The 12,027-nt window shown below is 49.1% G+C and overlaps 5 protein-coding genes across 5 annotated transcripts; all 5 read right to left on the bottom strand.

Annotated features, from left to right (window-relative positions):
* Positions 1–2,934: 2,934 nt before the first annotated feature.
* PG994_013426 (cytochrome P450) lies at positions 2,935–4,739 on the bottom strand (the record flags this gene model as incomplete). The annotated part of the gene is given in 4 exon segments (XM_066864835.1): positions 2,935–3,112; positions 3,215–3,729; positions 3,806–4,413; positions 4,431–4,739. The coding sequence occupies 4 exon segments, from the start codon at positions 4,657–4,659 to the stop codon at positions 2,935–2,937; spliced, it is 1,530 nt and encodes a 509-aa protein (XP_066709796.1). The 5' UTR covers positions 4,660–4,739.
* Positions 4,740–5,360: 621 nt separating this feature from the next.
* PG994_013425 (heterokaryon incompatibility protein) lies at positions 5,361–7,419 on the bottom strand (the record flags this gene model as incomplete). Its single annotated transcript, XM_066864834.1, has 2 exons — positions 5,361–5,695; positions 5,757–7,419. The coding sequence occupies 2 exons, from the start codon at positions 7,417–7,419 to the stop codon at positions 5,361–5,363; spliced, it is 1,998 nt and encodes a 665-aa protein (XP_066709795.1).
* Positions 7,420–7,806: 387 nt separating this feature from the next.
* On the bottom strand, positions 7,807–8,836 carry PG994_013424 (set and mynd domain protein; the record flags this gene model as incomplete). Its single annotated transcript, XM_066864833.1, has 3 exons — positions 7,807–7,936; positions 8,012–8,512; positions 8,577–8,836. The coding sequence occupies 3 exons, from the start codon at positions 8,834–8,836 to the stop codon at positions 7,807–7,809; spliced, it is 891 nt and encodes a 296-aa protein (XP_066709794.1).
* Positions 8,837–9,162: 326 nt separating this feature from the next.
* PG994_013423 (kinase-like domain-containing protein) lies at positions 9,163–10,393 on the bottom strand (the record flags this gene model as incomplete). Its single annotated transcript, XM_066864832.1, has 2 exons — positions 9,163–9,212; positions 9,895–10,393. 2 exons carry the CDS (start codon positions 10,391–10,393, stop codon positions 9,163–9,165), a joined length of 549 nt encoding a protein of 182 aa, XP_066709793.1.
* Positions 10,394–10,594: 201 nt separating this feature from the next.
* Positions 10,595–10,894, bottom strand: PG994_013422 (uncharacterized protein; the record flags this gene model as incomplete). Its single annotated transcript, XM_066864831.1, has 1 exon — positions 10,595–10,894. One exon carries the CDS (start codon positions 10,892–10,894, stop codon positions 10,595–10,597), a length of 300 nt encoding a protein of 99 aa, XP_066709792.1.
* Positions 10,895–12,027: the final 1,133 nt, after the last annotated feature.

Raw genomic sequence — 12,027 nt, 5'->3', positions numbered from 1 at the left:
AAAGGAGGCTATTTTAACCTAGTTACCGACAATTCAGCGGATGAGCCAAAGACTCCTTTTAGCCTTTAGACCGACCCTGATCCGAAACTTTAACGTACGAGGCGAGTTACGCGATATTATATAGGCGTATAACCTATCTACCGCCGCTTAAGTATAAACTCTAAAAGAAAAGGATATTAAAAGCCTAAACATACGGATTAATTAATAAATCTAGAATCCGATACGCGGCCTAAGATATATCCCGCTTAATATTTACTATATAAAAATATATATCTTTACCGACGGTTCTTTTATAAATAATAAAAACTTAACGTTCTAGCTCGAATACTTAATTATCTTAAGCTAAAAGTTTAACTATACGAGGGACTAATTTAAAATTTAAAACAATATTATCTATTAAAGCTTAACGAACTATATAATATAATTTCCGGTATTAATAACGGTATCGCACTTAATACCACGTTAAAAAGAATCGTACAGAGCTTCGGATTTTAAGAGGTATTAATAATCCTTTATATAGACTCGAGATCACTTTATAAATACTTGGTTAAACTAGGAACGACGAACGAGAAAAAATTAATAATTAATATTATATCGCTCCGAAAATCGTATAAAAAAAGGGAGATCTCGGAGATCTACTAGGTCGACGGCTAAAATAACCCTATAAACGCTTTTATTAAAAAATCTCTAAATAAAGCCCTCGAATAGCTGGTATTAATTAATAAGTTAACCGTACGCGTAGAAATGTATGTCGAGAAACTAGAACTCGCACGGCGAGTAAGAAAAGAGGAGAAAGAGAGATATCTTCTTCCTTAATAAGGTATAACGTATCTCGATATGCGACGGCATACCTATGACTATTACTACTTTTATTATTATTATTACTCTTAAACTATTTTTTTAATTTATAGCGGGAAGTAATATATATAAGTGAAGGTATAATATCACCTGTACGGCTCAAGTAGGCACCGAATACCGGATTAGCGTAACCCATCCGTACGAGACCCTTGCGAAAGGAAGACTCGTTTTAAAAAAGGGGAGCTGCCTAAGTTTATTATTAAAATAAAGACTGCCAGTATTAGAATAGCAAGAACTGAGGTTTTCTATATTATTTTAAAAAGGGTACCACGTACTTACGCGTACGAACCCCTTTCTTATTTTACTAAGAGGGGTATACGATACCCTTCGTAGCTCGTCTTAAAAATAGATATGAATAAGAGAATAAGAACGATTAAACCTCGATTAAAACCGGAACTACCGTACGTACGAGAGCTTATTTAATAAAAGGGGCTTACGTTTAAAGCTAGTGATTTCTAAACTAAGACGGCTATCTTTAAAATAACTAGCGGTTTAAAGCGTCGTTTAAAAAGTGGACTAGTAATATTATAATTTTAAATTAAATTTAAAACATTTTTATCCTTTATATATAATCTTATTATAATAATAAATAAGTTATCCTAATTTATAATAATTATAAATAGTATATAAACGAAAATTTTTTATAGCTTTATTTTTTAAATAAAATATAGCTAGTTTTTTATAAATTATATTATAATTATATAATATAGATTTTAAATATAAAAGTTTTCGGTTTATTAAAAAAAACGGTTAAAAATTAGTTTAAAAAAGTACCCGAATACGGTCTTTAAATTAAAGCTTACGAAAATAGATGTATTAAAAGTACACCGCCAGGCTAAGATTACCGTATTAACTTCTTTTATAATTAAAAACGTTTAAAAAATAACTAAAATTTATTCGCGGGATCGTTTAAAGCCGTTATTTTTAAAATACGTTATTTTAAAAAATGTAAGGGTTACTTAAGTACGTTTAAAATTATTAAAAATAATAAAGAAAGAATTAATACCCGATTTCTTCGCCGAATTAGTTTTAATACTTATTAAAACACCCTTTAATAGTTAAGAATTACGTAATAATAGTTTAAAATTAGTTACTATAAACTTTACTTTTAAAATACCCTCTTAACGGCTCTTTATTAAAAAGGCTAATAAAGCTTTAAATTAAAGCGCTAATAAAATCGCGTATCTTAAAACTTAAGTAAATTATTTTTAAATTAAACTTAATAAAAAAACTACGAAAGTATATTAAAAAGTAAAAATCGCACCGGAATAACGATTTATTCGTATAATCAATATACGCCGGGCTAAGCGGAGGCTAAGGAGTAGAGTCGTATACGAGGACGAAACTAGCGACGTCGAAGTATTAAAAGGGCCTCGTAACGCTATAAAAGCTATAAAAAATAATAGCACGGAGGCGGAGGACTATATTATTATTAAAAATAACGAAAAATAGTGTATTTACGTTAATTCTAGCCATAGAAATGGCTTTGATTACAGGGGTAAGGGTAGCTTAATAAAGTGGCTCGTGAGGGGGTGGCCCGTAAGGGGGCGTTTTAGCTTACGAGTCTAAATGTAGCATGCTTTCTCGAGACTTGGGGATGTCTGCCATGAGCCTCACATGAAACTCCTACCATGAGTTTCGTTTGTTATATGCCAAGAGGTGAGGCCTGGTTAGCCTCTGATCTTCTACGACCATATGTCCTCTTGAACATTGTAGCCGAAGGCATGCTAGCAATCGAGCGCAATATTGCTGGAGGGTATGAAAAAGAGGAGTTAGGCTGAAAACATGTCGACTGACTTGGAACTGATTAATCTACAGATATTTAGGGTCCGAAGACCCCACTAGGAATAAAGAGGTTATATATGAAGATAGCAACAAATCATGCCTTCGGGACAAATTGGGTACTCAAAGGGGGTCTTTGGATAGTTTAACACGCGCAAGGGGTATATAACGATTATCCGTTGGCCATATCGTCTTATGTATATACGAGTCATATCATGACTTTCAGCCTACTGTTTGACTGGCTCCGGGTTGTTGTGATCCAAGCTGTTTGCAGCAAAAGTCGTGAAAGCCGCATCAGACTTTGCTATTCGTGCTTGCCACCGTTTGTAGCTTGACATAGCACTGAAGAGGCGCTCTGAGAAGCCTCTCCTGGGCCATAGGGCTGTTGAGCTCCTCTAGGATTGGAGGAACTTGAACCTCATAGTCGTCAGGCAGATCATAATACGCAACTCCATCATGGCAAGGCGTCGTCCTGTTAAGAGAGAAAGGGGCACGAATCGGTTAACAAACCTGTCTTATTGAGACGTCGTCTAGCAGGAAAGATAAGGCAAATAGACGTAACATACCAAAGCACCCTCTAGTCCCTCCACTAAAGCTAAGGCGGGGCAATGCTTCAGAATCAAACAATTCCTGACCATGCTCGTCCACCTTGAGCCAGTGCTCCGGTCGGAAGCGATCCAAGTCCTGCGCGGCGGGGTGGAGAACCCAGTCAGCCGCCTTCGCCATGCGACTGGCCGGGCTGCGGACATCGTCGGGCACGGGAACCGGCTTCCAGCGCACGTTGAGGCTGAGGAGGACCTGGGTCCCCTTGGGAATCGGGCGGCCCAGAATCTCGGTGTCGACGGTGGCGACGCGGGTGCCGCGCGACGCCGTCGATGCACAGCGCAGCGTCTCCTCCATCACGGCGTTCAGATAGGGGATGTCGGCGGCCAGAAGGGCGGCGCAGTCGGGGAGATCGCCGCTATTGTCGTTGGTGGTGCTTTTACTGAAGCCGTGCTTGAGGGCTTGCCGGAGCTTGGTCTGGGCTTCCTGGTTGTTGGTCATGTACTTGACAAACCATTGCAGCGTGATGGAAGTAGTGTCGTGGCCCTGGAGTTGCCAAGTAACCACCCATTAGTAGACAGTCTATAGTACCTTATCGATTTTATCTCAGGCAAGTACTCACTGCGAAAATCATCAAGAGCAGTTCATCCTTCAAGTCATCATTCGTAGCCGGATCCGGCAACGTCCGGCCCGCCTTCTGCGCCACCAACAGACTGCGACGGAGAACAAGGTCCATGAGGCACGAGTCGTCCTGCCCGCCGTCGTCCGCATCACGCCCAGCCTCTTCATGTTCCTGTGGCACAAGCGTCTGCAACCGCGCCGCCGCCTCGGACAACAGCCGGCCCGTCTCGCGGTCCTTCAAAGCGACATAGTCCCGAAACGCACGGCTCCGCGTGATGCGCCACCGACTCAGCCCCGGCCACAGCGAGGAGCCCCACTGGTCCCAGATGATATTGACGTAGTCGACCGTCTGCGCGACCATGGCGCCCTTGAACCGGGGCACCGGCAGACCCATCCCCACCGCCTCGGCCTGCCCGGCCACGAGGTCGAGCCGCTCGCCGAAGATGGAAGCCCAGATGGCGTCGAGGGCGGCGAAGGAGAAGTCCTTGCTTACGTCCATCGCGGGTACTACTGTTTTCGACGACATCTCGCCGATGCGGGCCTCCCACAGCCGCGTCAGGTCCAGCACCGCCGCATAGACGTGCGGCCCGACGACGCGGCGCAGGAACGCTGGATGCATCGTATACCGCCACGCGGCGCGCTGCATCTTCCAGTGGGCGTCGGTCGGATGGGCCAGGGTGGCGCGGGAACGAGGGTCTGCCAGACGCCGTAGGCGGTGGACTTGTCGAAGTCGCGCCCGCGGCGCATGAGCAGATCCGCGACCTCGCACGGGTCGTCGATGACGACCAGCGGCCGGCTGAAGGGGTTCATGAAGAGCTGATGCACGGGGGAGCCTAGCTCCAGGGACCGCGCCATTAGGGGCGATAGCCACTCGTGGAGGCGGGCGTACACGGCCGCGACTGCGGGTTGGTCGCCTCGCCATCGCTTTGCGGATTCTGGGTTGTACGGAATGCCGGGGGAGGGGTCGGGGATATAGAACGTATTTGGTCAGGCGGTAGAGTATGAGGAGCAGGGCCGCTCCGGCGCCAAGCATCGTGTAGTGTTCCATCGCGAAGTCTATTGTCTCTTTTCGGGGCTTGAAGTTTGTTTGCACCCCTACCAAAGCACTCACTTATAAGTTAGAGTCTAAGAGTAGAACGATGGATTCAATATTTGCCAGGGGCAATGGCATTTCACTTTCACTTATTGGTGGTTGGCTCCAACGGTGCTGCGATACGGAGTCCGGGGCGAGGCATCAAGGTTGCAACGGTGCTTCATCTTTTCACTTTACTGGCTAGTTTCCAGAGCCGTAAGGGTGTGGAAGTCAGCGTGCATTTCTTCGTGACAAGTCAGAGGTCGCGATTCAATGCATGGTCTTACTCAGCACTTGGAAAACGTTATCCAATTGCCGCGTTTATAGGGTATTTTCTTCTGCAAATGGCTGACAACTACCGGCATAGTTAGGCTCAAATTGCTGATCACCATTTTGATAGATAAGGGGTGTAAGATGCATATGCATGGTGCTGTAGAATATGCAGGTTTAAACCGACAGAGATCCTCACCGCTGCGTCGTCATGTTACTTCACTGATACCACCTCTTGAGCCTCTGCATCCTTAGACTTGAAAGGATCATCCCTTTTGTCGCCGTACCGAATGAAAACCACGCCAACTCTCGTAAAAACCTCCCCCGCCTCCTCCATGCACGGGGTCAGCACCAGGCATCGTGCGACCCACAGTCCCGATGCTATGCGAACGCGCTGCATAGGCACGGCACACAACGTCACCCCTAAGCCCGGCATTTCGCCGTCGGGGAACCACGAATACGTCTCCTCCAGATCCCCACCCCACCCCTTCAGACCGGTCTTCGGATCGTCCGGATCCAGCTGAATATCCTCGTACTCGTCGAGGAGCACTTGCTTGCGCCAGGTCTTGATTCTCATGGTTGCGGGCACAGTGGTCTGGTCGATACTCACGCTGGCTTGCCACCTCGATCTCGCCTCCCGAGAGCAGGTAAGAGCACTTGCCCTCCACCGACGCCCAGGTCCAGGTAGGCATGTTGTTGTCGAGCCTACCGATGAGATCGGTAGCCGTATTGGCAATGTCCCTGGAGCGGTACCACAGCGCCATACCCGGCAAGTCGTAATCCCACAGTCCCAAAATGCAGCGCGGTTTCGCCTTGGAGCGTCGCTCAATCTCCTTTATGAGCCCGGTGACGGCGATGATCTTGTCCGTCGTCTGCGTGAGCTGGCAGCTCGAGTATACCTTCAACAGGCCGATCCAGTGATCTTTCCACGTCGCCATTTTGGCCGACGACGTTTCTGTTCCGTTCGAGCTTAACTGCTGCTGAGCAGCGGCGTCAGTACTGCCGTCCACCTCCAAGCGCTGCAGCCATGTCTTCTTGTTCGCTTCGTCATCCCACGCCACGTTGCAGTAGTGGGACTCGGATGCCTGAGCGCAGCGACACTCCCAGTAGATGCCGTTCGCGCCGTACAGCAGCGTGCGCGGGGCCGAGTACCGTTCCTGTACGACCCAAGCCCGCGAGTGGAGCGGGGATGCGCCGTAGCCCGACGTATTGACCTCCACCTCCCACAGCCTGCCCGGGTTCCACGACGAGACGGTCACGCCCAGCTCGTCCGAGACACACGGTCTGAGGCGCAGTGAGTTGCGCGCGTCCGTGAAACAGCCCTCATGGCTGCCCGATGATTTCAAGGCCGCAATGGTGAGGACCGAGTTGTTGTAGACAAGCGCCATGATCTCGGCCTGGTCTCGCCAGTCCTCGGCCGAGTCCTGGATGATGCAGAGCGAATCGATCCAAAGAAACCGGAAGCCCAGCTTTCTTGTGATCAAGACGGCGTGCTGAAAGGTGTTGGGCAGGTACGACAGCTCGACGCCAGCCCGAAGCTCAGCCTCCGTCTCCGCCAGCAGCCGGGGAACACGGACCTGCCGGCCCCAGCAGTGGCTCAATGCCACGTATTCCTGGCCGGCAGCGGCGGTCGAGTCCACGAGACTGATGGTGCCGTCCAGTTGGAGCAAGCGGTTAGGTCGCACCACTCGAGCCGCATCGTCATTTTGGGCGCACATTTTATGTTCCTTCAGGCATGTATCCAGCCACGCCTTCGCCACATCGAACGTCTCCTCATCCCCGGTGCTTCTGCCCAAGCTCAGCCCCGCAGTTGGAGCATAGACGTGGACCAACGACCCACCGGCTCGGTCCTTGGAAAAGACCGGGAGGCTGTACCCGCGCAGGCTGCCGCCGCCGCCGGCGCACTCGATGGTGATGGTCAGCAAAGCTTCCGGTTCCGTCGCGGGCAGGAGGACGAACGCCACCTTCCAGTCGCGCATGCGGGCATCGTCGGCGACGATGTCCAACGGCCGCGTCCACATCGCCTGTTCGAGCAGGGCGCAGACATGGCAGCCGAGCTTCGCCGACGCGCAGAGCTGGCCGAAGTCGTACGCCGTCTCGATGTACTCGGACAGCTGGGCCCCGCGCTGGCGGTGCCGCTCGAGGGCTAGCGTCAGAAGCGCCCGGCAGGCGGGGCAGAGCACGTGGGGCTCATAGCGGAACGCACTGTCGTCAATGGCTGGTGGCTGTGCGAAAGAGTCGGGCCCGAAAGGGAGAGCCTCGAGTGATGGCATTGCAAACAGGGGTTGGAACTTCTACAAGAGATGGTCTGTTTAATTCTGAAGGGCAGCAGTGGGAGGCTCACTTGATCCTCTGAGTCGAAGTCCAAGTAAGCCCAAATCTCAACTTCAGCCGCCCCACTGTCAGCCATCGTCCCCAGTCGCAGGGGTAATGTGCAGGGATAGGATGGGGTTCGGGGCTCCTCGATGGGGTTGATGATCACATCATGTTAGACGAAGATAGGCATCTCCCGTGATGTGATGTGTGTACTTGAATCAATTACTGTGAAAAGGCGCTATGAAACTCTCAAACCTATACTGTTATCGCAATGCAATCCCAACCGTCTTTCCACAAGACCCTGTATGTATCCTGTCGCTGACTTTTCCCTGCCACGTCGCTTTTCAAGGTGAAGCGTCTGCAATTTCCACATCGCCGTCGTCGCGGTACACGCCTCTTTCTGCCTTCTTGGCATATACCTTGAACATTTCTTTTTGTCCAGCCTGTTTCGCATAGTCGGCGCAGCGGTAGTAACTACACGACACGAAGGGCAGACACGGTTAGCTGAAACAACATGGACGGAAAAGAGCCAATCGGCTGTGCACTTACGCCTCGTCGAGGACTTGACCAGTGATGCCCGTACTGTTTGTCATGTTTACGTACGCCAACGCCATGCCCAACGCCACGCGGGGCTCGAACGCCACAATATTATTCAGGTCGTAATCGTTTAGTTGGTCCTCGAGGTACAGGAGGGCCTGGCGGCGCATGTCGTGGAGCGTCGGGTCCGCGCACGCCGCGCAGTCGCAGCGGAACCCGTAGGGCGCCAGGTCCGCGGCCCGCTGCGCGGCCGTCGCCATCAGGTCGACGTAGGGGATCGTAATCTCCTCGCCCGCGCGGATGTGGCGGACCGCGGCGATCACCATGGTGTCCTGCTCGCTCCACAGGAACTGGGCGCTCGGCATGCACGAGTGGTTCAGGCGGGAGCAGGTGGCGAAGATGCCCGTGTCGCGGCTGCCGGTCCCGAGCTCGATGCGATTCGTGCGGTAGCGCATGAGGGTCCGTTCCATGGCGTCGGAGAGGAAGATCTCGGTCTGGTCTTCCACCGTGAGGCTCTCGAGGGGAGTAGTCCAGGGAGTCGTAGATGGCTTGCTTGTCGCGGGTCAGGTTTCGGTACCTGTTGTTTATCTTGACTTGCCACGGTATTATTTTGGCGACTTTTGTTTTCTCGGGTTGCGGTTCTTTTGGTTCTTCTGGTTCTTGCGGTTCGTCATGCAACACGATGAAGAGAGGCTTCTCTTCGATGATGATGGTGCTTCGGGGGATGTCGGTGTTGGCGATGACACTGACGCCTTTGCTGGTCGATTCCATGTTATACGTGCGCAGTCGAGAAGTGCCCTTCCGCATGGATCCGAACTGTGATGCAGAAATAAACATGATGGGCTATTGTTGTGTTGGAAGTGGACCAAAATAAATGAAAGGTATTGAGCACAGCCAAAAGCTATAAAGATGATCTCTCAGTGCAGTGTGAGGAAGGTTGAAAGAGTCCGATCGTCATTCAGTTCACCAAAGACCCTCATCAGTGGAATCAACAGGAATAGTTCGATTCCCAATGTCGAACGAACATTGACTTGCTGCTCTTGCCTTCTTCGTGAAGGATGCCACGCAGCTTCCATACTCTGGGGCATTATTAGAAAATATCTCTACAACTACCAAGCTAGGAGCAAGACAGCTTTGAATTTGAAGGTGCAGTGGGTACTCGTTTAGACCGAAGCGCTCCGGATCTCCAAAGCACTGAGCAGGCCGCCTAAAACTGAAATGGACTCATATGGGCTCATAACATTACTACTTCCCAATCTGCGCCGTTTGAATGGTCGGGCAACGTACGCCACTAACACTTTTCGCAACCAGCCTTGAAGCCACCACTTGTCGTAGTTTAGCCTTCACCCTCAGATACACCTGCCGGGATGCGTTCTCGCACTCGTGGCCCGCCACACCCCAAACGGGCCCTGGCTGCTCGATCTCGGCGCCGTGATCCAGCAACACCTCGACAACTTCCCGACGGCCTAGCTCCATCGCCAGCTGCATCGGCCGTCCGCACATGAATTGTATCGTTACCGGCTCCTCCTCCTCCTGAGCCCACCATGTCGGCAACTTCTTGTCGCGGCCCGCACCCGGCAACCACAGATCATGGTAGCCGACATTGGGATCGGCGCTGTGCGAGAGTAGTAGGTGCAACAGCTCGATGTGACCGTGCCGGACCGCCCGCACGAGGGGCGGGATGTACTCGGCCGGCTTGGACGCGTCGTGCGGGTCGAAATTGTTCTTGTTGATGCTGCTGATGGCGGTCCCATTGAGATAGCCGTATGGAGGATGCGGGCGCGGCCGGTCGTCGGCTTCGAAGTCACAACGCACCCCGTGGTTCAACAACACCTTCGTGATTGCGATGTTCTGGCGATCTACTGCTTGGCCTAAGGCGCGGGTGCCTGTCACACGATTCAGCAGCGGTGGCTGCTTTCCTTCTTTGTGGGAGGTGAGGAATAATGTGACAAGGTCCAGGTTATCCTGTACCACGGCCCATTGCAGCGGCGTCGTGCTCGTGCTGGTGGGCGTCCAGAAGAGAGGTGTGTTCGTATCCACGCCGTCGTATTCTAGAAGCAGCTGGGAGACGGCATGCTGGGAGACGGCATGGTTGTACCCGGCCAGCAATGCTGCCTTGAGAGCCTCTTTCTTCTGGTGCAAGGAGGGCAGATGTGGCTGGAAACAAGATGAAGTAGATGCGTTACTTTCCATATCCGAATTGGTAGGTCTTGTTCGTTCGGCTTCGATCGTTTGTTTTGCGCCAGTGATTGTATTGTAGAAATCAAACTCCCGTGGCCTCTCGTCCCAGACGAGCACCCAGTTATCTTTATTTTTGGTGACAACCGTGATAGATGGATGGACCGTCGAAGGCTCCTCACTGCCGATTTCGGACAGCATCTGAGGCTTGCTCATATCTACCGGCCTGCTGTACGAAACCCCAACTCCACGCAGCCACTCCAACTGTGTTTGCTCTCTTTTAGTCCGGTGGCCGACGCCATGATTATATAATCGGCTAACAGCCCTGTGTGGTTTGAACGCCGGCTCGTAACCGCGCTGATTGAGCTTCTGCCAATCATGTTCTGGAAGAAGGGGTGGTCCTGAACCTCCGAGGCACTAGTAGCCCCCTAATCGCCTATCAGGCCTCGGGTCGAGGAGTTTGCTGATCATGTCTCGAGTAGATGAAGGTAATGAGTCAGGTAGCTCTAAAAGGCGACTCTGTATGTTACGGCGTATTTGCTCGACATCATCGCCGTAGAACGGGGGCAAACCCGTCAACATCTCGAACAGGAGAACACCCAGTGTCCACCAGTCCGCTGCCCGAGATTCGTTCTGTTCGCCCTGGAGGAGTTCGGGCGCGGGATACCGGGGTCCCTGATGGGAGATGTAGCCTCCGTCACTCTCAATGTGCGACATGAAGAGGCCGAAGCCAGATATACTAATATGTCCCTGTGAGTCCAATAGGGGAAACCAGGTCAGCTGCTTGGACCCTTTTCACGGCGTATTCTCTCTTCGTATCCTTTTTCCCTACATAGCAAGACTTCGTTATCCAAAACACTCGAAAGTATAAAGCTGGAGATCATATCTTGTCGGAACCAATTGTTCGCGACGTGATTATATTCCAAGCCGATGGAATTACTAAGCACCCTAACCACTTAGCCGTCCTACCACATTGGCAGCCACCTAAATTAACTACCGATAAGCGAGCCCCCTAACCCCTTTTTTCGTATATAAATTAGTATTTAACCCCTTTATTAATAATTAGATGATATTATTAAAATCGTTACTTCTTATACTTTTTAGCTATGCTTATTTTAACCCTCTAATCCGCTATTTAGCGTGCTATTTTAACCGTATAAGCTAGCGAGTCGGAACGTGCAGCCTTTAAAAGATTTAAGGTACCCGAGCCACCTTGCGGAACAGAATTAAAGGCAGATTAACCCGGACCGAGTCTAAGGAGTCCGCTAGGACCCCCTCTTTCGCCTAAGAGGAATATCTTAAAACCTAGGCTATTTGATAAGCGTAGCTAGGCCTAACCTTTAAATATAACGTATTCCGGCTATTCGTCGCCCGGTTATTTAAGACGGACCAGCGCGCTTTACCCTTTAAGATTTATTAAGTAAAAAGATTTATTACTTATTAATTTAAATTAAAAATTATAATAGCTACGACGATAAACTTTCGACGCTTTATTATATATTCGAAAAGAATATCTAGCTTTTTTCTTTTATTTTAAAATAAAATTTCTTAAAAATGTTTTTATTTAATTTATTTATAATATAAATAAAATTAATAATATTATAAGTTTAAATAATAAATATTATATAATTAAATTAATTAAAATTTCAGTTTAAAATACCGTTTTTTATAAATAATTATTATAAAGTTTATAAATATAAATAATATTATTTTATTTTTTAATTACTTTTAAAAGTGTTAATATATAATAATAATAGTTTTTAAACCGCGGTAATTATTTTTAAAACTAATTTTTTATTTTTTTTATTTAAAAAATAAATTAATAACTAGTTAATAATAATATAATTACG

This window comes from Apiospora phragmitis (assembly GCF_038363925.1).
Source record: "Apiospora phragmitis strain CBS 135458 chromosome Unknown utg000011l:1.0-3236445.0:1.0-3240683.0, whole genome shotgun sequence".
Taxonomy (NCBI): Eukaryota; Fungi; Ascomycota; class Sordariomycetes; order Amphisphaeriales; family Apiosporaceae; genus Apiospora; species Apiospora phragmitis.
This window is presented reverse-complemented; position numbering and strand designations above follow the sequence as displayed.